Source organism: Opisthocomus hoazin, chromosome 19 (genome assembly GCF_030867145.1).
Source record: "Opisthocomus hoazin isolate bOpiHoa1 chromosome 19, bOpiHoa1.hap1, whole genome shotgun sequence".
NCBI lineage: Eukaryota > Metazoa > Chordata > Aves > Opisthocomiformes > Opisthocomidae > Opisthocomus > Opisthocomus hoazin.
In genome coordinates, this window is record NC_134432.1 from 14,332,112 (window position 1) to 14,358,506 (window position 26,395).

The window sequence follows — 26,395 nt, forward strand, 5'->3', positions numbered from 1 at the left end:
AGTGACAGCAGACAGTGCCCGCTCTGCTTTCCCTGTGCAACATGTCCCATCCTGGAGAACCGGAGCTGATTAGGGGACACTGGCAAGATGAAGATCACGTTTAATCCACTGGTTACTCCTCAGCGTGCTGCCGGGGAGGGGAGAGGCTCCCATGCGTGCCCCAGCCGCGCGCTGTCTGTAGGGCAGACCTCGCTCAGGACGGCGGGGAAGTCTGGTGAGTTATCGTCCTTCGCATCAGAGTCCGCTGCCTGGGCATCGGCGCCGAGCGCCAGCTGCTCCACCTCGGTAGCATTCCTTAGCAGTAGCAATACTGGATTTTTTTTTTATTGGGAGAAAAAAAGAAATTCAGTCTTGTAAAAAAATACTGGAATTTAGATTTAGGATCTGAAACTCCCTGTCAGTGCCTCTTTTAAATGCTCTTTTTACATGCTGACTGCATCTGTTCTAAACTGTTGGCAGAACAGGCTCTTGCTAGACACGATGTGAAAATGACGCCGTGGTGCTGCTCGGTTCTCTGCTGCCTTCTCCCCTTCCACCTCCAGAGCCACGCTTGCCTCCCTGACCGGCCGGTAAACCCATCCCTCTGCCGAGTCGCTCTGCTCTGCTCCAGCCCGGCTCTCTTTGAAAAGCACTTAGGCTTGTCTGGGGCGTTGATTGAACAGGGCAGCGCCGGAGCTGCGCCGAGCGTTGAGCAGACCCTGCCATGCTCGATTGACGGGGTTACCCAAGGACCCACGACGCGCAGAGCTTTCAAATGTCAAAGCCGTCTCTGCTTGAGGTGTGGGGGGATTGCAGCGGGCTGGGAGGCGAAGGCAACCCGGGGCCCGCAGAGCTTAACCCTTCGGTGCTCGGAAATGAAGCATTCTGGCCCAGCCGAGGATGGGTTGCACATGGGGCAGCGGCTCTGCCAGATGTGGCTGTAGGCAGAAATCTGGCTGGAGAGAGCACTTGGCTGGAGGGACAGGGAGAGATGGTAACGTGTTGCTCTTGGTAGAAAGAATGCAGAGCTGGAGCCTCCTAGGAACACCGCCAGGCAGAGCTTGGGGTGCTCGTGACGCCTTCCCCACACTCACCCAAAGCAATGGGTGTTTGCTAGAGGGTTCCTCTCTGACAAAGAAAAGCTGCTCCTCGGAGCTGTCACTACGGAGCAGTTGCAGGGTCTCCCAGCTCCTCATCCTCTGCCCCTTCCTCACTCCTGTCTTTCTTGTCCTGTTTGCATCATTTCCAGCTTGGTGGGAAAGAGGAAATCTCTAGTCTGAAAGGGAGAGATGGAGACATTCAGAAAAAGCCTCTAAGGAGGAGTGGTCCAGTGCAGGCAGGGTGCTTGGTGTGCGGGGGCTGCCGGTGCCCTGGCTGCTCTGCGGGTGGGCAGAGCCACGGAGCGTGCTGGATCCCGCGGGAGATGTCTGGCAGGAGGGGGAAATCATAGAATCATTAAGATTGGACAAGACCTCTAAGATCATCGAGTCCAACTGTCCAGCCTCCAAATGGAGGGAGGAAAGTCTCATCTCCAGCCCTGGGAGACTCAGGTAACTGAAAAGAAGCCAGAAAGTCTCCTATGTGTTCAGCAGCAGCACTTGCTTCTCAGGGGAGAAAAGAAGGTGTAGGTGGATGTGGAGCATCCCGTTAACCCTGGCGTCACCTCCGGAGCCTTGCGCCTGCAGCTGGAGACCTGCTTTCCTTTCGGACCCCTAGAACATCTCAGCCAGCATCTGCAGGGCAGGGGACATCGTCGGTAATGCCGTGGCTCTGTAGCCTGCACTGACATCCTCCGATCGGGTACCTGCTTCATGCCTGCCCTTAACGGTGATTGCACGGGCAGCGCCACTAAAATTATAGGTCCATTAATTAATTTCTAAATGGTGGTGGAATTCCCCGGGGAGCGCGTACAGTGTGAGGACTCTATTAATTCATCTTGATTAACATTATCACAGTGAATACCAAATGAATTCATAACGATCAGCCAATTATTTAAAAGTGTGGCAGATGGGATCTGTGTAACTCTAGAAATGCGCTGAGGCGGTGCTGACTGATCTTCTGACGCTGGCGTTGCATGAGGAGGGCTTTGGAGATGGGCAGAAGTTCGGTGCACTGGCTGTCAGTAGATGTTTGGGGTATAATCCCCGTGGAGGGAAAGCTGGAATAACTCCCCTGGTCCCCAGATAAAGCTCTCTCTTGTTGTAAACCTGAGAATTCACAGTGTCTCCTGGCAGGTTTGGAGATCTCCTAGTGTTGTCCTAGGCCTGAAAGTGAGAAGCTGGATCTCACCAAGCTTTGGTTTTGAGCAGCTCTAGAGTTTCACGTGCGATATCCACTTGATTTGTCAACAAAACGTCTCCTTCCCGTTGCGTCCGCCCCAGCTCGCTGCCGCTGCCCATCTGCTCTGCCAGCCAGCAGCCTTGTCCTTGGCCTCTCACCAGTCCCGCTGCCTCCACACCACCTCTGTTTTGGGGAACAATTTTGGGCTAAATCCTATATTGCTTATTTCTTTTGCCTAAATATTCCATTACAAGGTAGCTGGCTCTTTGTGCTCTAAACTGTTATATCTTTTAAGTAGCAGAGCCGGGGTAATGGGCCTCGTTTCCCTAAAAAATATCTTGCTCTGGAGACCGAATTTATAGCTACATAAAGGCACGGCAGGTTCCTGCTGGGGAAGTCTCTTCTGTAGCCCAAAGGTGTTTGTGTGTCATGGAAGTACAGTAAAACCCTCTAAACTGAGTACTGCAGCTCTGGGGAGAGAAGAACTGTCAGAGGCATCCTGCGTGGTGGTGAGCAGCTCTGTGTCCTGCAGAGCGGTGCTGGCAAGAAGAGGGGTTTGTACCCCAAAACCTGTGCCAGGAGGTGAAAGGAAAAGGCTCGCTTACGTAGCTAAGAAGTTGGCTTCAGGAAGCAAAGGCACCAGGACCTCTTGGGCAGCTGATGGAGCTCTGGAAGGGTTTGATCCCGACACGTGGAGGGACCCCAGGTGAACATGCCAGGAGAAGACCCGGGCAGGACCGGAGGGATGGACATTGACCCGCTGCTCTGGGAAGGAGCCTGGCCAGGGCAGGCGAGGCAGCGTGCCCACGGAGGAGGGAAGCAGCCGGTGCCCGTGGGTACTGCCGGCATCGCGGGGCATTGCTGCAGGGCGATGAGGCTTTGCTTTTGCAGTCAGGTCTTGGGGATCTTGGCTTAAAGGGGTGCAAGCCTGCAGGAGCCGAAGATTCCTTCTTGCATCTCTGCTTGCTGCTCCCCATTAAAAATATGTAAGGTAGATCCTGATGCCGTGTTCGTGCTGAATGAGCCTCATGGACTCTGAGATATTGCAGCTATAATAAATAAGCAACTGGGAGCATTTTTCCCCTGTGAATTACTGCCAGCTGTGTGAGGCTTTGGTTTTTGTACTCTGTCTCCCTCTAAATACCGGATAGTGAACAAAATTAAGATTGCCATCAGGGATCTTGACTAATGCTGGGATTATTATTGTGGGGGTGGCTGTTTGCATCCAGAAACAGAAGTCTCTCTGCCTGATCTGTTACTCATTAGGGTCTAAGGTGTCTGTGTATCAGCAGCCTTAGATTTGAAAGGCAGAAAGTGGAAACTGCCTTTGAGTTAGAGAGGCAGAGGTCTTGTGAAGAGGTGGGAGTAAAAACTGAGGGTCTTGGGATAGAGGCATCTTGCGTGCGATGCCATTAGCTGGGGTTAACTTCAGAGGTGAGGAGGGTTGTCGGAGACTACGAACTCCATGGCCTCGCGTTGGGGTGCGCTGCCATCTCGTGTGACGCTGCTGTCTCGTGTGACGCCACTGACTCGTGTGACGCCACTATCTTGTGTGATGCCGCTGTCTCGTGGGATGCTGCTGTCTCGTGTGACGCCGCTATCTCGTGTAACGAGGTCCAGGCCCCACCACTGCTGGCAACGCCGCCAGATCGCACAGCGAGCAGGAAATACCAGCGAGGAGCCCTTTCCCATGCTCCCGCCGGCCGCCCTTGGACGGCTCACAGGGAGCAGGCGTTGGGAACCGGCGCAGCCCGGCCCCGCTCCGTCTCCTGCCTCTCCTTCCCCCAGCGCTGCCTCCGGACATCAGCAGCTCCTTGCATGAGCCAGACCGTCTACGCTGGACCTGCTGGGCTGCCCAGTTTGTTAACGGGGCTACCGCTTGCCGAGCTGGTGCCTGCAGCCCAAGTGCGCTGTGGAGCACTGACAGCAGCGTTTGATGCCGACCGGGTGAAATGGATGTTGATGCATCTCTGCAGGGCAGCTCGTGGTCCATCTGGAGACCAGAAGGCTGTCCTCCCCCAGCGACTGCGGCTCGGGCTGCAGAACTGACCCCCAGGATCGCTCCTAAATCCAGGTGCAGATCTTCTAATGGCAATGACCTGGGCACGGCATGCCTGCAGCTTGCCTCCCTCAGCTGCGGTGACGTGCTCCAGAGTCGTGCTCTGAGGGTCCAGGACATCTCTGTCTGGTTGCAGGCCTGATCTCTGACTCCAAGACTTCATTAAACTTCACATCCTGAGATAATTCTTCCTCTTCCCCCGTGGTTGTGCGTTGGTTTTTCCCCTCTCGCTTGCACTGCTGAGGGAATTAACCTGGGAGGGGTTTGACTTGCAGTGTTGCGGGGAGCAATGCTGATCTGCAGCTCAGAGAGCTCCGCACGGCTCCAGGGAGCTGCTCAGATAAATCACTTGCTCCAGAGGGACCAAAGTTTCCCCCTGTTTTAACCCAGAGTGACTTGGAGCTCAGCTCCCGCGCTGACACAGCAGTCATTGAGCTGTGCCTGATCCCCTTGCCATGGCTGTGCAGCCCCCCTGCACCCCTCAGAGCCATCCCGGCTCCCGGAGCATCCCTCGGGACCAACAGGAGCAAGAGGAGTATGGGAAGAAAGAGCAGGAATTCAGGTCTCCAACCCGCTGTCCGAGTGGATGTAAAAGCAGGCAAGTGGCCATACCCCAGTGGAGGAGCAGAGTTCAAGAGCATGGATATTTTTAGTAATAATTTTGGAATGGAAAATGTCTTTCAGCTTAATGAGCTTGTTTCTTACATCCTTTTAAAGTGCTTCTCTTTAAACCAGCTGGTTAAATGACGCTGGGTTTGTTTTTTGTTTTTGAGGATACTCTTAGGTTGAGAAAAAGGGTTTGTTTGGTTTCTGATTTTCTCTCGTCGCGTTAGCGGTGTTGCTGTTTGTTTGTGCTTCGCAGTGTCCGGCACTGGAGAGTGAAGCGAGCTAGCGAGTTTTGCTGTTGGTTTCCAGAGCCATTCCCCATGTGGACTGACTGCATGCAAAGGTTTCAGTCCACTTTGTAACACTCCATTTCACTGAAGTTACATTTTTTTATCGTCACGGTGGTATTTTGCCTATCTTAAAAAAATGCGGTATTTGCTTGAAAATGTTGGCGAAAACGCCGTGTTTATTTCTCGTATCGCGGCTTTTGAGGTTGATTGCAGTCATAGAAACCTGTGTCTTTGAAAAAAAAGGAGGCACGCAAAAGCAAAGCAGAGGAACGACTGGCTGAATTAGTTTCCTCTGCTATTGTGGCATTTTCGATATAAACAGGTACCTCAGGCATAAGCGCCTCAAGATGCCGATGGTACACAGCTAAGATGTAGCTTCGTAAAAAGGCAACAGAGCCTAATAAATTCCACCACTAGTGAAACGGAAATCTCCAATAACTCTCCGCCCAGCACTTCATAAAGAAAGCAGCCACCCACTTGTAGGCTTGGAGGAGACCAAGCAGGTTTGGGGCTCTCTGGGAGGAGGGTGGTGTGACCCAGCGATGCAGGAGCATGTCCCCAAAACGCATCCAGGTTGGAGTGGTGCGGAAAGCATCATCAGCCCTGTTTGCTCTGTGGATCTCTGCGTCTGCCGGGGAACAGCGAGGAGCAAAGGGGACGAAGGTGGGAGAGGATCAGAGCATGCTAAGAAGAATGAGACAGCCAAGGCCAAAAAGTGCATCTTCTGTTCGCTCATGGCCTGCGCGCTGCCTGAGAAAGGGGCTGAGCATCGGTGCCTGCCCACTGCGGTGCTGGGCTCCCTGTGCCCAGGGACTCCAGACGCTGTTTTCTCTGCCCCTCAGCGATAACCCCATTCAATCCATTTTTGATGGGAGTGAATTATCCTTCCCCTCCTCCCCTGTGAAAAGAAGCAAACCCCAGCCAGTCATCCACGCTTTTGTTCTGGGAGGGATGGATTTTTGTCTCAGAAACAAGTGCTTGTCTGTATTAACTCAGGGGAAGTGGTAATTAGGAGCCGCCGAAGCCTGCACATCTCTCTCAGCAGACAAACGAGCCTGGGATGCTCCTGCCCGTGGGGGCTCTCAGAAACGCCTCTGCCTTAGTAGAAAATCCTGTCCCCTCTGTGCCTCTTCCTCCCCTCATTAACATTCCTCCAGCACAAAAGCGTGGTGCCCGCCGAGCGTGGCAGTGCCCATGGTGGGCGGCCGTGCCACGGCATGGGGGATCCAGCTATGAGCGACCATATAGCAGCTATGACCAGGCTTTAAAAACAGAGCATGTACTTGGTGTCTTTGATTAGTCTAGAGATAACAGCGTCAGGTTTCTCTCCACAAGCCCAAGGCTTAAAAAGGAAAGAACTTTGGTTGGAGGATTGGGATTCTGGGGTGTTCACACACCTCAAAGAGCAGGGACTTAGCGAGGTTCACCACGAGGCTTGCAAAGAAGTGGCAGGAGTTTGGGGATGCTGCAGTGGTTTCTCAGCAGTGTCCTCCTCGTCTTCCCCAGAGCCTCAGCGAGCAGCTTCTTCCTCTCCAGCACCTGGAAATCTCATTACTCAACTGCAGCCACCCACGCTGGTTGGTCTGGCACCTGAGCTAGGTTGGTTGCTCATTTTGCAGCGGACTCAAACCTGCTTGTGTAGCCATCAGATGCTGTACCACGAGCAAAGGCAACGCATCCAGTGTTGATGTGCACACCAGCAAAGGATGGATCTGGCATTTTTGCACATCAGCCCTTGGACCCAGGCAGCCGAGGCTCATCTGCAATCCACGGGACGGGGCACTGTGGTTCTTAAAGAGAGAGAGGTCATCGAGAAGTGGACTTGACACATGGGGCTCCATATCTTGCTGTACCGTGGCCTGGGGATGTGCAGATGGGCTGGAGAAGCTTGAGATGAAAAATGACAGCAACCGGCCTTAGGGGAGTACAGACCAAATCAAGCAGAACAACATGAGAGCCTCTTCACCAGGTGCCATGGAAAACACAGGCTTCGGTCCTTGGCTCGGCTGAGGCATAGCTGGAGGAGGTGGGGCTGCCTCTCAGAGCTCTTTGACTGCAACATCCTTTTTTCTCCTCAAGTGGACTGCAAGTTTTAAATGGTAAGAAAATCAGACTAGAATACCTCTCAGCCATGCGAGTCTCCTTGAAGAGAAATAAAAGCATTGGCACAGCCATCGACACAGAGGAGGGCGTGCGGAGGCTCATCTCTGCAAACACGGTGCGGCAGACAGGGCTGGTGTAACAACAGCTTGGGATGGCTTGGCCTCGCAGGAGAGGGTTTTCTGGGTTGCAGCGGTATGCCTGGCTCGCCTCCTGCGTTGGAGACAGGCCACATCGCTGATCAAATGCTGTGCCACCCTCATGACGAGAGTAATCAGTATCGTTGGGAACAGCACGGTCCTAAGAGCAGATCTCGTCTGGCGCCTGCAGCCCAAGCGGTGAGGTGGAAGGACAAGACACAGGCTCCTCGTGATGGCTTCCCTGCATCCATCCCAGACAAGACCCGTAGTTTCTCCAGACGAGCCTGTCTGCTGAGGCATTAATTGAGTGCGATGGGAGATGAGAGGGTCATGCTGGTCTTGCAGATCGTTTGCCAGCCCTTCCCTCCTCCTGGTGAGCAGCAGGTCTGCCCGCAGCAGCGGGGATGTGTTCTCCAGCCCTTCACCTCATTATCACCACCGTATTGCAGGAAGAGTGAGACAGCCCAACTGAGGTTTGGAAAGGTCCTTGTGGGTCACGCTGTCTAGTGCCTTGTTATCACGGGCACTCTGTAGCTGAAACCTGTTCCCAAGGTCCCCTTGAACAGAAGCTGGATGTCTCCTTGCCCACCCAGCTAAGCAGAAGGGCACAGTGTGGAGGGGGGCACGGATGATGAGCAAGAGAAGGCAGCCAGCAGCAGAACCAGCACCCCTGAACTGCCATGCTAATCATGCAAAGCACCACATGTGAGGCAGGGGGGAGAGGCATCTTGTGGCCTCTCCAGAGTTGCGAATATTTGCTTCTTCCTAAATATACATTGATGGTGCCGCAAGGGAGAATTTGAGTTGGAGGAGCCAGCTGCAGATCCCCTCTGCTTTTTGTCTTTAGCCTGTGAGTTTATAACTTCCATGAAAGGAAGAGAAAAATCCAGCAGAAGCAACAAGAACCAAATGATATAATGATCTTTGTTCCTAAATTTTACTGTGTTACAGGGATGGAGCACCATCCATCCCGGCCCACAAGACTTCTGGGAAGCCGAGAAGAACAAGGTATTCCCATTTCAATATTACCAGACAAGCTGCTGTGCAGCTACCACATTTGTATTTCTCTTTTTTATAAGATAAATAAAAAAGAAAGCCACTAAGAAGCCCAGCCTCTAAACCAAATCCATTTGAAAAATGTATTTTTGTCGTCTCCACAGTGGTTTGACTAATCCCCAGTGGGAGTGGGGAGTGGACTCCAGAGATAAGGCCCTAGGTCTCTATGGTGAGGGGTCTCCTCACTACTGAAGATCCTCCTTCACACAAGCATCCCATATTCCATGATTTAAAAACAAAAAAAAAGATAATTTGCTTGAATACTTGCTCCTTCTTTTCTTCCCACTACCCCACCTGCTATTTTTTCCTACATTTCAAGAAACAGTCCCCATTCTTTTCTGAAATGAGGGTCTGTTCCTCAGCATCTCTACTGAAGGAGCACTGACTTGTCACGTCCTCTGCAAGTCTGTGGGAAGACTGATTGCAGTAAATTGCAGACATCTACCAATGGCTTTATACCAGTGGAGGTCAGAGAGATGGAGGACTCTGCTCAGAAGCTGTATGACTGGCAGCTGTTAGACACTTCTGCCTGCTCCTTGCACCTTGGATGTCCTCTCTGTTCCGCTGAGCTTCTGAAGCACAGACTGCAAGGATGGCAGCATCCGCAGGGATGTCCATGTCTTGGAACCAACAGATTACGAGAGTCTTGAATGCCGTCTGCAAATCCTGCGCCTTTCAGGACAACGTGTTGGGCTTGCCACCCCTGGAGCTGTGTGATGCTTGAGGTTGAATCTGAAACTAGGGAAGCAGAGATGCTAGATCTAAATGAGTTCAACCTCTGGATCCTGAAGAGGGACTTTGGGTGTGCCACATGTGGAAGAATGCGGTGACAGTAGGATGACCGTCGGATGGGAGTTCACGTGTGCACTGACAACTGTACCCCAAAGCCAAGCACAGAGCTGCTGCAGGAGCCAACCTGTTGCTCACACGAAGAATGAAGCTGTTCCCACTTCACTCTTCAAGCTGCCCGTAGGGAGAGACAGTAGCATCTACAGCTGAGTCAGCTGCTAGAGGAGTTGCTGCCTTGGAGGCATCCCCGAAAGCTACATCCAACAGCCAGCGCTGGGCGGGTGTCCTGCAACGTTTCTAAGCGAGGAACAGGTTGGGTTCATAAACACCCGGTAGCACAGGTCCTGCGAGCAAGCAGCAGCTGGACTTCACAGAGTAATGTCACCTCGTCCTGCAGACGCGCAGCTTGGTGAAGGCCTGGGCGTGAAGCTGCTTCTTGGTGGGAGGGGAGGATAACGGCGTCTCTGAGCTCAGCGTTGGGAAACAGGCCCTGCTTTCCAGGGATAGCGGGTGGATGGAGGTCATCCAAACTGCTGGGGGGGGGATCTCAAAGTGATGCCAGGCTTGTGCTGGCTTTGGAGGGGGCCGTCTGGTCTTGGAAACATGGGGGTAGCAAAGCAGGTAACGCTCTCCTTGGCAAGGGCTTGGCTTATCTTTGGACCTGCCATACTCGGTGCGAATTCGGCATCTGCTCTGCCCGGCGTGTCATTGCTGCCAGCAGCCGAGGCGTTTGTGCGGGGCTAAGCAGCTCCGCAGCCAGCAGCAGCACCAGCTTACCGGTGTAGCAGCTCGAAGCACAGATCGATAGAAATAATTACTTACCCGTATAATCTCTTTCCATTTATCTCTTCCATCTATCGTTTATATCAGCTAGATTCAGCCTAATCACTAGCAAACGCTGTCGTGATGACCTGTAGCATTCACTCTCCCTTAACTCTTCAAGGGTATCTGATTATTCACCCCCAAGAACGTGACTGTTGGTTTTGATGAGGTTGAGATTTGCAGATTTAAGGCTTTAAGTCTAGCGGAAGACGTCCCTGCCCATGGCAGGGGGGTTGGAACTAGATGATCTTTAAGGTCCCTTCCAACCCAAACCATTCTATAATTCTATGATTTTAAGTAGCCAGCGTCTCCCCAGACCTCTGCAATGCTTCCCCACGAATCCCAATGTCCAGCAAAGTCACTGGTGACTGAGCAAGAAGGTGTGTTTTGGGGATGAACACCCCTTCCCAGTGGAGCGGCCCTGGCGATGAAGGCTGTTCTTGTGTGGTTGTTCTCAGGGCAAGGAACCACACTTTGTACCTGTATCCTTGAGACCTGCTGCGACCGAGCATCAGTTCTTTGGCATTCAAGTCATTTTAGAAAATCCCATTTGTTGCGGGTTAGCCTTTCTCTTAGGCTTTTCTGTTATTTAGTAGGTGTTTTATCTCTTCTAATGTGCCCAGAGGAGTTTTGGTGCATCTGTGCTGCTGAGGAAGGATTGGCATTAAGCAAAATTTTCTAGCCTTTTGATGATTGACAAAACAGGAGTCGGGGTGGGGGAGAAATTTAGGCAGGATTTTATGTTGGCCTGAAAAAGTGAAGAGAAGAATCCGTGCCAGGCAAGAGCCAGATGGACAAAAGCCACAACTCGAGTCTGAGCTCTGAGAGCAGCAGCCTACCTGGCTCTGGCAGACCAAGCAGAAAACGTCGCGTGGGCCTCGGGAGCCTCCGCAGCCCGGGAACTTAAGAGCGGTCTGCGAAAAAATAACCCCTTGCTTTTTGCAGAACAGCTTTCACATGGAAGGAGTCTGCAGCGCTGCGCCGGCGGCTGCTGCGGGAGGGGAGGGCGAGCGGTGGAAATCAGCCCCAGGCCTTCGCGTGCTGCGGTGGAGCTGGGTTAATGGGATCAGCGTCCATATAGGACTCTTTTAGCATGTGTTTTAATTTCCTGTTTTTTAAGAAATAAGTTTTATATTCGAGGTTTTATTTTTGCACTTGGCATAGAGCTGGTCCCACTGATTGCCTAAAAAGCCTTATTGTGCTAGAGACAGCTCTGATTTCCCTGGAACAACACCTGTGACCCTGCTGCTTTCTCTTAGCATCACATAACCAGCTTCAGATTCAGCGGAGAGGTATAGCGTTAGGATAATTGGCAATAAACAGCAGGCTTTTTACGTTACTGAATGCCTCATTCAGCCCTCAACAAAGAGTTCAGGGCCTTGTCTCTCATGGCTGGTGATGGAAACTCCGGTTGCTCGGGCTGTTCTCGGCTAGACTGGGCTAGAACAGAAGCGTGTGATGTAGGGTGTGTAACATGATGGTTGGGAAGGAGATAGTTACCCGTGTAACTGTCTGCATAAAGCTGCTTCTGACGTTTAGGGAAGGCGTGTGTGCTGGTTTCAAAGGGAGCTCGTTGTGGAATTGTTAGTAAAATTAAGGTTTACATCGGAAAATTAAGCTTTATATGAAAAATGCAGCATTGTTCTCCATTGAGGAAAAGCATAAAATCAAAAGGAGCTCTGAGGATGGGACCCAGCTGCAGCAGGCATGCGAGGAATCCACTAACACAGCGACTCCCTGCAACATATCATAGAGGATGGAGCGGGGTGGAGACTCCGTGGCCATGCTCCCTGATGATAAAGTGGGAAGAGATGGTCCTCTAGAACTGAGAAGCAGCTCATCTGGCCCCCTGAGCCAACAGGTTTTCGAGACCTTGCCAAGTGCTAGCCTTTCATGAACTTTGCTTGTTTTAATGTCATTTTAATACCAAAACACCGGCCTCCGAGGTGCGACCACTCTTCTTTGAGTCTGCACCCTCAATTGTTTGTAAACGATACCTTTAAACGTGAAGCAAGAAAATTTTACACCAGTCATGATAAAAAGTATGCGTGACTACAGTCACTCAAACTCCACCTTGAATGTAGAAAGGATATAAAAATAGCCAGGGAAATAGGGGATTTTCGGAGAAGATATCACCACGAGCAAGTCAAGGGAAACTCCATCTCAGACTGCTTCTGACCACGGGGATCGGCCAACGGGCTGAGCCTTGCTTCTGTCCCCTTGGGACGCCTTGGGTGAGACCTGGACTAAGCACTTTCCCTGGGAATCTTAGAAATCTCTCCAGAGAGTTACTCCCTAACGTTTATAGCCGGGCTGTATTATTTATAACCTTTTCACATGTTTTGTACTTAATAACATCATATTTGCACGTGCTTTCTTGCAGACAGTCACTATCACCAGCAATTCAAAAAACCTATATACCTGCTGCACAAATAAAGCTGCACTGTTTAAGCAGCCAGTTGTCCCAGTTTCTCACTGAACGCGACCAAACGCGGCCGTGCCGGTTCATGAGCACGACTGGACTGAAGGTGCAGACCGCTATGAGTGTATCCAGAATCGTGGTAGTTTAATATACACATTAAACGCGACTGGACTGGTAGTGGCAAATTGGGTGTCACCCAGAATTTAAACCTAGCTGCACCTAGCCTCCCACTCCGATGAGGAGAGTTAGAAAGCACGGGGGTTTACTTTCTGCCAAATTCCTCCATCCCTTATAACGCAACACTCATTAATAATAACGTTATTAGCATTTAATGGGTGCTTTTCTTCTCCGTACTGCTCAGACATTAACTCATCAGCATGTGACGTGCTTCTGGCTAGATCACTCCTACCACACAGGATTTGGGACAGGTCTCTCCTGTCTGTTTAGAAATTATCAGAGACAAAGTCAGGGTGGTGGTTGGCATAGAGCACCTGACGGCAGGTCCCTGCTCCCAGCTCCTGTCCCACGGTAGCACCGTCCTGCCGCGGAGCCTCGCAGCAGCCGTTAGCATCACTGCCAGACCAGGGAACTGGGTGCGTGACATGACCTCCATGGAAACTCTGCTCTAGCAGGCTCAGAAGATGGTTGGGCTCTGGACTTATGCTTTAAACTGATGGACTTCTCTTTTCTTTAGGATTCCTTTATGCTATCACTTCACCCATCCATTTCCCTCTCCCGCGGTGACTTGCCATGTTGCTTCCTTTGCTTTTCATCATGTCTTTAACCTCTTTGCTTCCAGGACTTCTCCCTCTCCAGAAAGGGGAGCTTCCCAGTAGCAGCCAGGTCTGAGAGGGAGCCCGTGCTCCCACGGGAGCGCCCACGGAGCAGCTCTCCCATGGACTGAGACCTACTGACCGCACTGGTCATCAGATATGTGTGTGCTCCTGCAGCTCACAAGGACTGAGGGTGCTTTGGGTTTTCGTGGCTAAGTAACACCTGTAGCTCCATGGAGCTTCGGGGTCCCAGCTCAGCCCGTGACACCGTGGCCGGGAGCCCTGGGCTGACACTGTCCCTTCTCTGTCCATTTCCAGCCGTTCAGGAAGAAAGGCAGCGGGGGAAGGACCGCAACGAGAACGAGGTGGAGTCAACAAGTAGCGCCAACGAGGACATGCCCGTGGAAAAGATCTTGGAAGCTGAACTCGCAGTGGAGCCAAAGACGGAGACGTACATTGAAGCAAATATGGGCTTGACACCGAGCTCGGTAAGGCAGCTCTCCCCTTGGCCCCATCCTCATCCTGGGCACGTGGCATGGAAGGGCTGGTGTGTGGGGCCTCCGGGTTGACCTATCACAAATACAGCAGCTAGCGTGGGTCAGAGAGGGGTTGTCTTATGCGAAGAGAAATAAGTAGAGCTCAGAAATGCAACTTCTTGGCTCTGCTGTAGACGCCGTGTGTGAGCTTAGATGAAAGCATGAGGAAAGCAAACACCTCTGCCCTTGTGCAGCCACCAGCACTGGTCCTCGTCTGTCTCACAGCCAGAGCGAAGGAACAAATACCGTAAGGCGTAATTAGAAGAGCTCACAGAGAAGATTTTGATTTAGTTAACAGCCCGTAGTGCTAACTGCAGGAGGATACTAGATGCTCTGAAGAGCTCAGAGTCCAATCAAGCCGATAAACAGACCGCTGCCACTGAAGTGCAAAGAGATAAGAGTTGTAAAATTGGGATGTGACTTTTCAGATGCGGAGTTATACGGCTGCTTGGTTCTAAGAAGAGAAAACCTGCAGAAGGTTGCTCTCAGGTTCCTTTCTCATGCTTGCATTATAACTAGACCTGTTTGAAGCAAGCAGGCTCTAACAGGACCTTGTGTAAACAAGAGATAGCTGCCAGGGAGGTAGGAAAAGAGTGAGAAACTGTGGTGAGGGAAACTGTCTTGGTCCCTTTCCTAAGAGATTCCCTTATCAGTAGATTATAGCTGTGCTTAGAGAAAGCCTCTCTGCAAGGCAGCTACCTCCAAATGTGAGAGCCCACCTGTCCTCTGCAGTTCTGTTTCTAGAGCAGACCCTGTGCAAAGCCCTCATGAAGAGACCCGTTGCAGAGAAGGTACTTGCTGCCCAGTCTAGGCAGCATTTAGGGTGCAGTCCCCATTCCATAACAGCCCCTGTCCCCGTGAAAGGAACGGGAATAGAGTAATGCCTCTCAAAGGTAGGACTGAGGAACTGATACAGCAGTAGGGTCAGGAGGGGGGCTAATTACCCCCGCCCCCGGGTAGACCGTGGGAGCCCTGGGATACTGAGGGACTGGGAAGGCTCAGCGCAAAGAGATGGAGAGGGAGAGGCAAAAAATAAATTGCCGTGCGCTGTTGTGTGTGTGCTGTTGGGGCCGGGGTCAGCTGCACGTTTTTAATTTCCCATTTGCCTCCTGGCGATGCCTTCGGGCAGGCACGCACCATCCCATGGCACGCTCTGTTAGCAGGAGGGGACACCGCCGCGGCACGGTGTCACCGGGGCTGGGAGGGTGTGAGTTACCCCTAGCCATTGCCAGCCTTGCTGGTGGGGAGAGGCTGGAGCGGGGGGCATCTCCCGGCTGCCCAGCGGTGCTTTGGGGGGCACAGGGGTACGGCTGGGCTCTGCAGGCGTGCAGGCTGGCTGAACCAGGAGAGCAGGAGCATACGCTGCCATGTCCCTCTGCGTTTCCTGTTGCGCTGTGCGAGGTGTCTGTGAGGCGGAGATGATGAAGTGCAGCCATTTCGGGGAAGTGGAAGGACTCTGCAGTATTTATTTTCTGCTACAATAATTCTTTGTCTCTTTCTTTATGTGAGGCTTGGAGGGTTGAGTAAGGAGCACCTTATCTGGCAGGGCTTGACAGGAGATCTCCCGAGTCAGGCTGCTCCGAAGTCCTGACTGCGTCTGTGGGATGCTCTTTTTGGCCTTCACGTATGAGGACACTTTATGGCTGGCTTGCTAGGTGAGGCTTTTCAGTGCGTAAGGCTTCCTGCTAAGGACAGAGCCCATTCCCAGGGGAAACTCTCCAGCAGCAGCCACAGGGCCATGGTGCTCCCCCACATTTGCTGCACCCCGCGCTGCCCTCCAGCCGCAGGCTCCCGTCACCCCGAAGCTGCAAGGGGCTCGTTTGGAGGAGGCAGCTCAGCCGTGGTTAGCGTGGGGCTTGGAGGGGCTCTGACGGCTATCAGGATTAAAAATACTTCGGGGGAGTTGTAGCCAGCGTTGCGCTGACTTGAAAACAAACCCGAGAGAGCGAGCTGAAATAAATGGCTTCGTCTGGCACTGCGTCTCCTCAGCCTCTTGTAGCAAATTGAAAGCTGGTTCCTGCATAATTCAACACGCATTACTGTGAACAAGGATGTGTGTTGCATCTAAATAGAAGCAGGAGGCTTGTTGAAATGCCCGATTATTGTCAAGCGGCTTCTGTCGCTGAGGTGACATTTGTAGCAGGTTTAGCAGATGTATGAGATCAGCAGCTCGCAGTGATGAGGCCACAGGATGAGGTGAGGGAAGACGGTGGAGCTGCCCTGCCCCAGCCCTCCCCAGAGAGCCCCTGTGATGGAAAGGCAGACAAATTCCATCCCTAATAGACATGGGGTAAGACACAAGCTGTTTCCTATTAGCCTGGTATGTTGGGTCCTTTTATTTGCACCCCTGCACCTTAGGCCATCTGCACTGAACGCTGCCGGTGAGCTGGGGAGCTCCAGTGCTTGCAAGGACGCCTGCAAGGCCGTGCTGGGCTGGGACGGAGATGGCACGGTGCTGCAGGAGTTACCACCCTCCTCTCCCAGATACTCTCACATCTGTGACTGTCACCTTGTGCTGTCGTGCCCTGGCTGCTCCGAGAGCAGAGATCCCAGCTCTGGCTGAGGGAGGTCCCTCTGCTTTGCCAGGCTGGCGCTGGCACTGATTTCTTCCACCGAGGACAGTGTGGGACCCAGCTGCGGGGCTTCAGCGCAGTCCTCAAGGCTCATGAAAGGGGAGGGCAAGGGGGCTGCAGCCCTTGAGCTGTTCCAGCAGCCCCAGTATCTAAACATGTTGTTGCTGGTGAAGTGTGCTGCTCCGCGTACATGACCAGGGAGGGGACCCATGGCTCTGTCCTGACACCCTGGTTGACACCAGAGAGGATGGGATACCTTCATGTCTGAAGCCCATGGTGGGGAAAGGGGAGTACAGTCGGGTGTGATCCTTGTGGATAGCACAGACAGGACAGGAGGGATGCTGAGCCAGGCAGAAGACAGCTAAGACAGGGGAATCAGGCCCTGCAAATCTCCTGTCCTGGGTGGTGGGAGAGTGCCAAGACACTCCGCGTTTTGATGACCATCATTAAAATGCTCACTTGAAGTAATTGCACCGGTGAGCCCCTGATAACAGCTCTTCAGCGGCTGCACGTAGCTGCTAATTGTGACAGTTGTCTGGCTTCTGACCGTAGCAAAGGGGATAAACCCTTTGGGAGGTTCCCACACTGCAGATGAGCATGGCTGCGGGATTCCTCCATGCTGTGTGTCTCAGCAAGCCCCGAGACCCCGTGTGATCCCTGCCCCTCGGGATCTGGGCACTGGCCGTACGCCCTGGTGCTGCCTGTCCCCCAGCAGTATGATGGGGCACGGGGATGGGTTTGGCTCTGCCCCGTGTCCCGGGCAGCCCCAGAGCTGGGCTCCTGCAGTGTAAGCACCACCTCCGGTGGGCTCCTGGCCACTGAAAGGCAAAGCCTGTAACTGAGAGCTGTTATCCCCATTAGCTCTTAATTGGCCTTTGAGCTGCTGGTTTCAAGTCACCATTTTCTGGAAGATGTCTCCAAGCTCTGGTTTTCCAGAAGGATCAGGTGCCTGCGTGTCCTTTCGTTCTGTCACACTCCGGCACCGTGCCCTTGCTATTTACTGCAGGAGAGGATTTGCTTACCGTGCACGGGGAGGGTTTCTCGCAGCGCTTCGCAGATCCCCTCCTGGAGACAGGCAGGGCCCTTTCGGCCTGCAGGGATGATACTTTTAGCTGCCTCGCAAGCTGCAGTGATTAAGTTCTGTCAGGAAGCCCGTGGTGGTTCCAGGAACCGCCATCTGAAGTGTAATTAAAGGCTGGGCCCCGCGCTGAGGCTTCGTACGAAGCACCGAAGGCTGGGTACAGCTTGTGCTGCCTGCAGAGCAGCGGTGATACAGCCTGCGCTGGGCGACACGGAGCCCGGCTTGCTGCGTCAGGGCGAGTCCTAGAGACGGTGACAACCTGCCCAGAAGCAACCCCGGATAAAAGCTTTGGGAAAAACATCTAACTTCCCTAAAATACCCCTTTCACGGGGCTGTTGCCTCCTGGGTCAGGTTGTGCTGGAGCATGGAGTCTCCCTAAGTCGTGTCCCGCTCCGGGGGATGCAGGGCTCCATCCCCGTCTCTCCCCACGGGAGCTGGGATGCCTGGGTTCTCCACCTGGCTGCTCCAGCTTGCTGGCCAGACTCGGCTGGCTTGAAATTGGTGATGTACCTGTAAGCCTAGGCCAAGGGCGTCCCTTCTCACTCTTTTTTGCAAATGCTTCTGGATGCTGATGTTCCCCGTGTTTCCAGTAAAACAACCCTACAGAATTCCTCCTCACACCCAGTTTAGGGTTTTCCTGTTGTCCGGAGGAAATCCTGTCTTTTGTCCTTCTTCAAGGGAAGAGCCTGTCCCTGCTCATGCCTCCTTCCCCAGGGAAGACTCCCAGCTCCCTCGGAGCGAGACTCCCCTGCACTTGCACCTCTCGGGGAGCTGCTGGAGATGGGCAGAGCAAGGAGGGGAAAATCCCCGGAACGATGCTCCCCGCTCCTCGGCTGCGCTGCTGAACGCGAGCCCATTCCCATCCATCTCTGCATGCAACAGGTGAAAATACTTTGAAGACGGGTGCCCCTGAGCTTGCCAGATGCTGGTTATTTTAAGCCTGGAGAATGGGAGACATTGGCCACTGAGGCACAGAGTTTGTGTTTGCTGCCAGGGGACAGCGGAGGGGACCGGGCAGGGGTCCGGGGCGCGGCTCCGGGGGGCAGGAGTGAGACTCCACAGCGTGGTCCTCATCTTCCCAGCCTGGGAGAGGGCTCTGCGGTAACGCAGCCAGGCTGCGGTGAGGAATGGCCTTGTCCTGCTGAAACCAAGACTTAACTGGAGGGAGAGGTTGTGCTGGCGTTCGTGTCTGCTCTGCCTCATCCGCGCTGAACTTGCACCCCTTACCCCAGTGATCCAGGGCTGAAGTAAACACTCCTCCTCTGATTTGGAAACTGCTCTTTTAAGGACATGGAAGAAAAATAATAGTACAATCAAAACTGCTAGGTATCAGCAGGGATTACAGTGGGATATGTGGAGGGGCTCATACATCCCTGTCCGGAGAGGTAAACCCTGTATACACACTTGTACTAGCGAGGTCTGTCTTCGCTGGGGTTAGGCAGTCTCTTCCAGTTCCTAATCACAAGCCCACTTGAGCTGTTAGCAGATCCTTTAAACAGGGATTTGGTGTGTTTAGGCTGACTGTCCTCCTTGAGAGCAGATGGTTTTTGTTACTGGATAATATTTCAAAGGAAAGGGTTTTTCTCTTTTTTCTGCAATGCCCCCTCTGGTGCTGGTTTATCGAGCTGGGAGATGCTGGCACAGGGAGCGCGCGCGCTGCACGGGTGCGGGAGCCGGCCCTTCCCCGGGCTGGAGCTGGTTTGGTTCATCAGTCAGTGTGATGGATGTTGGGTCTCAGCAGCCCTGGTTCCTGTTTTGGAGCCTGCTAAAAACTACTTAAAAACTCATGGTGGAGAAGCCAAGTCAACTCCTTTCCCTGTGACTGACAACCTCCACTTCTGGGGTGCTCCTGACTTTGGGGTCCTTCCCTGCAGCAGGGAGGGAGCAGGCCCCTTCAGCTGCTCCTCCAGCCTCTCCTCTTCTCCTTCCTCTGCCTTCTCCCAGCCTTTCAATCTCCTTTTCTTGGCAGCCCAATGACCCGGTGACGAACATATGCCAGGCAGCAGACAAACAGCTCTTCACCCTGGTGGAGTGGGCCAAGAGGATCCCCCACTTCTCCGAGCTGCCCCTGGACGACCAGGTCATCTTGCTCAGAGCAGGTGAGTGGGAACCGTCCCCGCGCAGGCTCCGGCACGGGGCTGAAGGACTGCTGCATCTCGCCGGTGACAGGTATTACACCTAGATTTAGGCCCCAGCAACTTGAAAGACATTAACTGATTCTGATTAATAGCCTCTGATAATTCAATTGCTAAATAGGATTTTAAAAGCCCCAAGGGATGTGTTGCTGAATGTGATCCAAAATGTTGCACCAGCTGCCAATCAGCTGAAAAATGGCCCGGCTTCATCTCTGATGAGCGAGGTGCCCGGAGATGGGCGCCGGGTGATTTAAACCAAGGGAGCTACGCGCTGCCTTGCTCCCGAGCTGAGGCTTGAAAGACCAAGTGGGCTTGGGACTCCATGAAATTTCATCAAACTAAAATGTTTGATCATAATTAAAACCAGAAAGGGCAGAAAAATATATCGCCCTCCCTCTCCCACCCACCAAGATGAAAATAAAATTCTCCAGGCTTATTTTAAATTTCCTTGTGCAGCAGGGGGTCCACGGGAAAGGAGGCTTTGGGAGGTGAAAAGCAGTTAGCTGTGAGAAGGGTCTTCTCCCATCGAGTAAATTCAAGCCCCTACTGCTGGCAGGTTATGCACAAAGATCAGGGAGGTCAAGAAATCCAGAGCAGATCTCGACGACGGTGCATTTTAGGCATGAAGCGCTTTGCATAGCTCCAGTCATCAGACAAGTGATTAAAAAGGCTTTGACTTGATGCAGCGGAGAGTTTTGCTCCCTTAAACAAAGCAGAATTCAAGTTGTCAGTGGGACAGATGAAGTGGCTTCCAGCAAATGACAAATCCAGGGAGAGACTGGGAGGGGGAATGAGGAGAGCTTGACGTCTGGCTGTGGCACCCAGCTCTCCGCTTGGCAACGAGAGAAACCACCCTCAGCTACTCGAAGTAGTCAAGGGAATTCAAAAGGGAAGGATGGTGGAGGAGTCTGGTGCGGAGCTGAGGTGCAGCCTCAGAGCAAAGCAAGCTGGTGAGCTGCCTGGAGCGAACCAGTCTGACAGCCAAACCGGAGCAAGCCAAGGACTCTGAAGTCCCTGGTAGTTTTAGAAGTTCCTCTTGTTTCGCCAGAACGCCCTTTTGTAAGGAATTCTCGAGGGGAAAACTCGGCAGGGTGTGTGCTTTTCTCTGCACTCTTCTGGCCTCGGGTTAATGGCCTCTGTAGACAAGACACTGCTGATCCACCTTGATGGCAGCGTTCATGGCTGCTTAGCGTGCAAAAAGTGTGCCCCAAAAGAAATGCCTGTGTAATTGGGCCGAGTGGTGCTTGAAGAACCAAATTCCAAGTACTCACTTCAACACAAAATGTGGGAACTCCTCTGGTCCAAGGTCTGTCCAGGTTGCCTCAAGAGAAGGTGTAAGGGCTCCAGGGTAGGAAGATCATGGGATCAGTGTTTCCCCTTTTCCCACACACGAGCACTAGCTGTCGTTCTGTTTAATAAGGCTGACTATAGCCCAAAGGCATGAATCTTCAGGCTTGCAGCCATTTTTTATTGACTATCAACCAGAGTCACTGCGTACCTTGGCCCAGCATGCAAATACCCAAGTCCCTCTTGCAACCTCTCTGAAATCCTTGACCTCGATGGTTTCTGGGCGATTAAGTCGCACCGTTTACTGGTGTAGGTTTTCCACTCTTCTTGTGTTACTGAAAGGAGATTTTTATAGTCAACATTTCATCTAATGCTTACAGCAGTGTTCTGGGAATGGAGAATTTGGGGGTTTTATTCTTGCTGCAGACTTGGCCAAGACCCATGCCCTCCTGCTAGCCCATTGGTGAAGGTGCTCCTCTGACTTTTCCGTGGGTGTGAGTATTGCCAGAGCTGGCTCACAGTCCTCTCTGGAAAATACAAAATGTGTCATTTTGAAGAGGGTCTCTAGAGCCTCTTGTGAGAGTGGATGAGCAGGGGAAGAGCTCTGTAGAAGTCTTACAGGGCTTACTGCAAATATTGCAGGAAAGAACTGGATTCAGACAAAAGCTGCCGTTTCCTTTTGTGAAATGGAAACAAAACCCACAGCAACAGTTCAAGGTTTTCATTTCTCTTTAGAAGAAGGCTAATTCTGACCTGATGTTCTCTCCTTTGTGCTGGTGCTTGTTGTGACCAACTCCAAACTGGCATCCTGGAGGGGCCGCTCCACGGGGCGGGAGAAGAGGGGGTTGCAGACCCCATCCCATACCGGATTTCGTGGTGGCTGTGACCCCATGGCCATGAGGTGGGCTGAGCACCTGGAGCGGCTCCAATGGGCTCCCTGCTCCAAGCATCTCAGCTGGGGGTGCTGATAGCCTCCCCCAAGTCTTTTAACCAGTGGCTCCATCTGTTACTGAGTGGGGAGAGCGACCTGCTGAGAGCAGCTGCCCATGAAATATTTAAGTATTAAAATTTAGCTGAGAGCGTCAGTCAGGTTTAGTCATGCATCTTCAGAGGCAAAATAAAGTGGAGCACGCATCTTGGAGGAGCGGTGCTGGATGGGCCGGCAGTAGCTTTCCTCTAATCCTGAATCGTTTAAAAATCTTACCTCTCTGAGCTTTTTGGAGGAGAAGGAAACCCAACTTTTTAAGCCTGTTTTCCCTGAGTTTTCTTGTTTCCAGGCATGCTGTGGCTCAGGAATAACCTGATGTTTGCTCTGCATCAAGGCCAGCCTGGCAAAGGATGCTGAGGGCTGCATCTCTGCAGCTGCAGTTCATTGCATAGGGCTGGTGGGGAAACTTGGTGGTGAGATGGATTAGCACGATGGTCACTGTGCTGCCAGGAGCCTTCCCTACCCCGGAGCAGCCAAAGCATCCCGGAGGCTGCAGCCACCTCGTTTGGTGAGAAGGGAGTCACAGGAGTTGAAGAAAACTGCTCTGCTTCTCCAGAGCTTGGGCTGGAATGCAGGACTCTCTGGGCATGTTTGTTTGATCTCTAACTCAGATTTGCTGCCTGTGGTCGTACTTAATTCTTCCCTGCCTACCTCTTGATCTTGTCAGCTCTTTGGGGATGCTCTGGTGAAAGCACTGGGTAGAAATCAGTTCCCCGCTTCAGCTGAAACATCCCAGCTCTGAATGGGAGTAACTCAGCTGAAGGATGCTGATAAATCCAGTGCTCCTTAGCTGGAATAAGCCCAGCACAGAAGTCAGCGGCACCCCGCAGCCTCACCGCTTTCACGTATTCCAGTGGCCGAGGGGCGTTGGGTGATGGCCAAGGGTCAGGGCAGAGTGGTGAAGGCTGGTGCCCCGGAGGGACGCTGCGAACCAGCGCTGGCTTCTGTTGGTTGAGGCTGCATGGAGGGGCTGTGTGTGGAGGTGCTGTGGGGCTGCGTGTGATGGCTGGTGGGAGGCACCCATGGCCCCTTTCTGGGGGTCTGGCTCCAGGAGGTCCTCTTCAGCCATGGAGCATGGTTCCTGCAGGCTCCTGGTGCAGTCCCATGTCTTCTCCTCTGTCCTCCTTGGCTTTTACGGTGTTGCAATCCCTCTGCAAGTGCCAGGCCTCACCCAGTAAACAGCCAAAGAACTGTTCCCATGACTGGGGTGGAAACATCCTGTGGCCACTTAGGAAAGAGTGAACTTTATTCCTTGTCAACATTTCTAATGGCACAATGCATCTCTGCAACAGGAGGTAAATACAGCACATGTAGACCTTGTATTTATTCCAGTCTGTGAGAAAAGCCGTGTTTCTGTGGCAGGAGAGGAGGTGAAGGAGGTTGTTGCATTGCTTTTCCAGTCTGGGGGGAAAATAAAAAATCGAATATCCTAGCATTTCTGGACCCTGCCGAGCAGCCCTGTGTTCTGGACACCAGAAAATTTTCAGGCCGGGTAAATCAGCCACGTGGTGAGCGTGAGCCTCCCCAGGGTTGCAGAAGACCCATCTTGTCTTATTGAAGATGCCTCTCCTGGGTCAAAGTCAACAAAATTTCCAGCCTTCAAACTTTACAGCATTTTTTTTCTTGATATGGATTTGTTTTGGTCATTCTTGAACTCAGCTGGTAATGGATTTAAGAATTTGGAGATGTGTTAAATTAGGAAGGGGAGCTGGAAGGTGGGGAGGGAGGTCTCATCTCCCTTCCCTTTCCCATTGTAACTAGCCCAGACTCTCCCGTGGTGTCCGGGCTCAGAGGCTGTGTTTTCCTATCCCCTGAAGTCACATATCCAGTAACTAAGAAGCCAAAAGCTGATTTCCAGGCAGCTATAGAAAGCTGTTCCTGGAGCTGTTGTGGACATGGGGCATCCCTGTACAGCGGCAGGCGAGAGCAGAGGCCATCCCTTCCAGTATTTAGGTGGCAGAAGCAACAAACCTGCAAGTGCGAGTTTTCATGGTCCTGATTTACACGGCTGTATAACGGTGAATGAACTTTTGTGCCCCATTATGGCCTGAAAATGAGCCCAATTAGCTGATAGAAAGCGTTAATAGGTCTTTAACTGCTCAGAGGCATGGAGTATAAGGTCAGACAGGGAGCTCAGTGCTGCACACCCACTCGTAGGTTCACAGCAAGAGGAGCAGAGCTGTTTGCTCCGGTGCCTGCAAGGTTTATAGAGGAAACTGCTTCCCTTATTAGCGTTATATTTTTAGTGCATTTGTTCCTTAATGGATTTTTCCTTCCCTGACATCCAAGAACAGGTTGGCTCCCCGCTCCCTTCCCATGTCCAGCCACGTTACTCTAGCAAAGGCGGTTCTTGAGCGATTTCCTCCTCTTTTTTTAGCACCGGGGAGGTGACGTTGCTGATTCCCGAACCCACTGAGGACCCCGTGGCTCTAACCTGCGGCCTTGGTTGTTTTCTCCTCCCCAGGGTGGAATGAGCTCCTAATCGCCTCCTTCTCCCACCGCTCCATAGCTGTGAAAGACGGGATCCTCCTAGCCACCGGGCTCCACGTGCACCGGAACAGCGCGCACAGTGCTGGCGTCGGGGCCATCTTCGACAGGTGGGCAGAGGGAGGGACGGACAGTGGGCAGCGCGTCCCGGGCCGCCTTGCCCGGCCATCCCCCTCTCTGCTTCCCACCCGTCTGCCTCCGTTCCCCGCGTCGCAGCCTGCTTGAGGGGTCGGGGGGAGATGCGCTGGTTTGTCCTCGACGGAGCCCGGGCTGGGGCGCGTCCATCCCATGGCGTGCGTGGAAATGTCGTGGTCCTTGCTGCAGGCGATGATGTTAAATCCCTCCTCTTAAACCTGCAGAAACCAACAGCCTGAAACAGTCAGGGAGAAGGCTGCCCAGTGCAAATCAAAGCCTCTTTCATGGGGTCCAGATGCCTTCTAATGTTACGAGGAGGCCAGTTCTTTGTTTCTTTTCATCTTTAATTGGACCAAGACATGATTTTATTTTCACAATGAAAAAGCACCAAAAATACCCAGCAGGTTCCACATGCGTATCCCGAGGGCTTTTTAATCTCATGCTTTGGGAAAGTGTTTTAAATAGAGACTTCCAGAGTGTTTGACCCACAGTGTGGCTCCAGATGCCGCTTAAATTGTGGCTGATTTCTCTGCCCGAGACTCATCTTGAGACGACTTAGGTGAAACCAAATCACCTTTGCTTCTTTGCTTTGCAAGGAAATTGTTCTTCGGACCTGGGTGACATCATTTGTTTCCTGTGAGGTCATAAGTGCAAGATCATGACTTCACTGCAAGATCTAACAGGAAAAACTGGGCAATCAGTGGAAAATATTTCAAGACCGGCACCTGCAGTAAGAGCAAAGGGAGCAATAAAAATTACCGGCAGAGGAAATTGCCGTTAGATACCTGTTGGGATTTTTTCTGTATTATTATTTTTTATTTTTAGGCAGCTTTCTCAGGTGCCAAAGCCTCTCAGTGAATGTATGAAGCCAGTTTTTATGGTCCCTGTTGTATCTGACAGGAACTATTGATGTTCCTAATGAGCTATTTTTGATACAGAAGGAAAATGAGGGCATATCCTCAGCTGCTATAAGCGAGCGCTATCCCATGACTGCATTAACCATGCACCGGAGGAGCTCACTCTGGGTCTGACACAGGGGTGTTTTTTCATTTCTTTTGAACACTGACACCTGTAATTTCTGTGTCCTTTGCAGAGTACTGACAGAACTCGTGTCAAAAATGCGAGACATGCAGATGGACAAGACAGAGCTAGGCTGCCTGCGAGCCATTGTCCTCTTCAACCCCGGTACATGCCGTTACCTTCTCTCCAGTCCTCTCTTGGCTGAATCTCTGTCCATTTGGCTCCTGTTCTTACCTATAAAGCTCCATCGCAAATAGCCGAGGGCACGCAACTCCCGAGAATAGGGCAAGAAGGAAGAGAGGCAAGGAGGAAAATCAAATTAAGTGCTGCACGTGTGTCTGCTGCCTTACAAGCGTGCCCTTTGCAGGTCAGGGATGGATCTGGATCCATGCCCAGTGTTGCTCTCCAGGCTTCCCTTGCCAAGGGGTGTTTTCCCCTTTGCAGAGGGCAGCAAGCTTTCGTGGTCCGAAATATTCTCCGTGCAGGGCCCTGCTTTGGCCAGAACTCAGCTGCGATCATCCGAGGCGATGGCGAATGCTGTTTTTGGAGCTGACTCCTACTGCTGGGCTGAGTTCTCTGCTGAGTTTGAGGGGCTGTGGCTTGATCAATGTTACATGGTCTTCCTGTTTTCAGTTTTACAGTGACTCTGTAAAAAGAAAGTTCTAGTGCTGGAGGGAGTTGTCCTTGAATAGGAGCAAAAATGAATCTAGATACCCTTTAAGACAGAAGTATGGGTTAGACCAAAGTTAGAACATGGACATTGTTGTCCTCTGTTTCCTGATCTCAACATCCAAGGGCTTTTATTAACTCTGTCTCTGGAAAAGCCCTCTGCAAAGC

General features: G+C 52.4%; 1 protein-coding gene across 2 annotated transcripts in view; it reads left to right on the plus strand.

Annotated features, from left to right (window-relative positions):
* Window positions 1-26,395, plus strand: part of RXRA (retinoid X receptor alpha) — a 125,880-nt gene that overhangs the window by 89,782 nt on the left and 9,703 nt on the right. For both annotated transcript variants that reach the window (XM_075439755.1, XM_075439757.1), the window contains exons 5-8: window positions 13,635-13,804; window positions 19,476-19,605; window positions 24,381-24,513; window positions 25,632-25,723. In XM_075439755.1, the coding sequence (XP_075295870.1) occupies window positions 13,635-13,804; window positions 19,476-19,605; window positions 24,381-24,513; window positions 25,632-25,723 (525 nt within the window). The remainder of the gene's footprint in view (window positions 1-13,634; window positions 13,805-19,475; window positions 19,606-24,380; window positions 24,514-25,631; window positions 25,724-26,395) is intronic.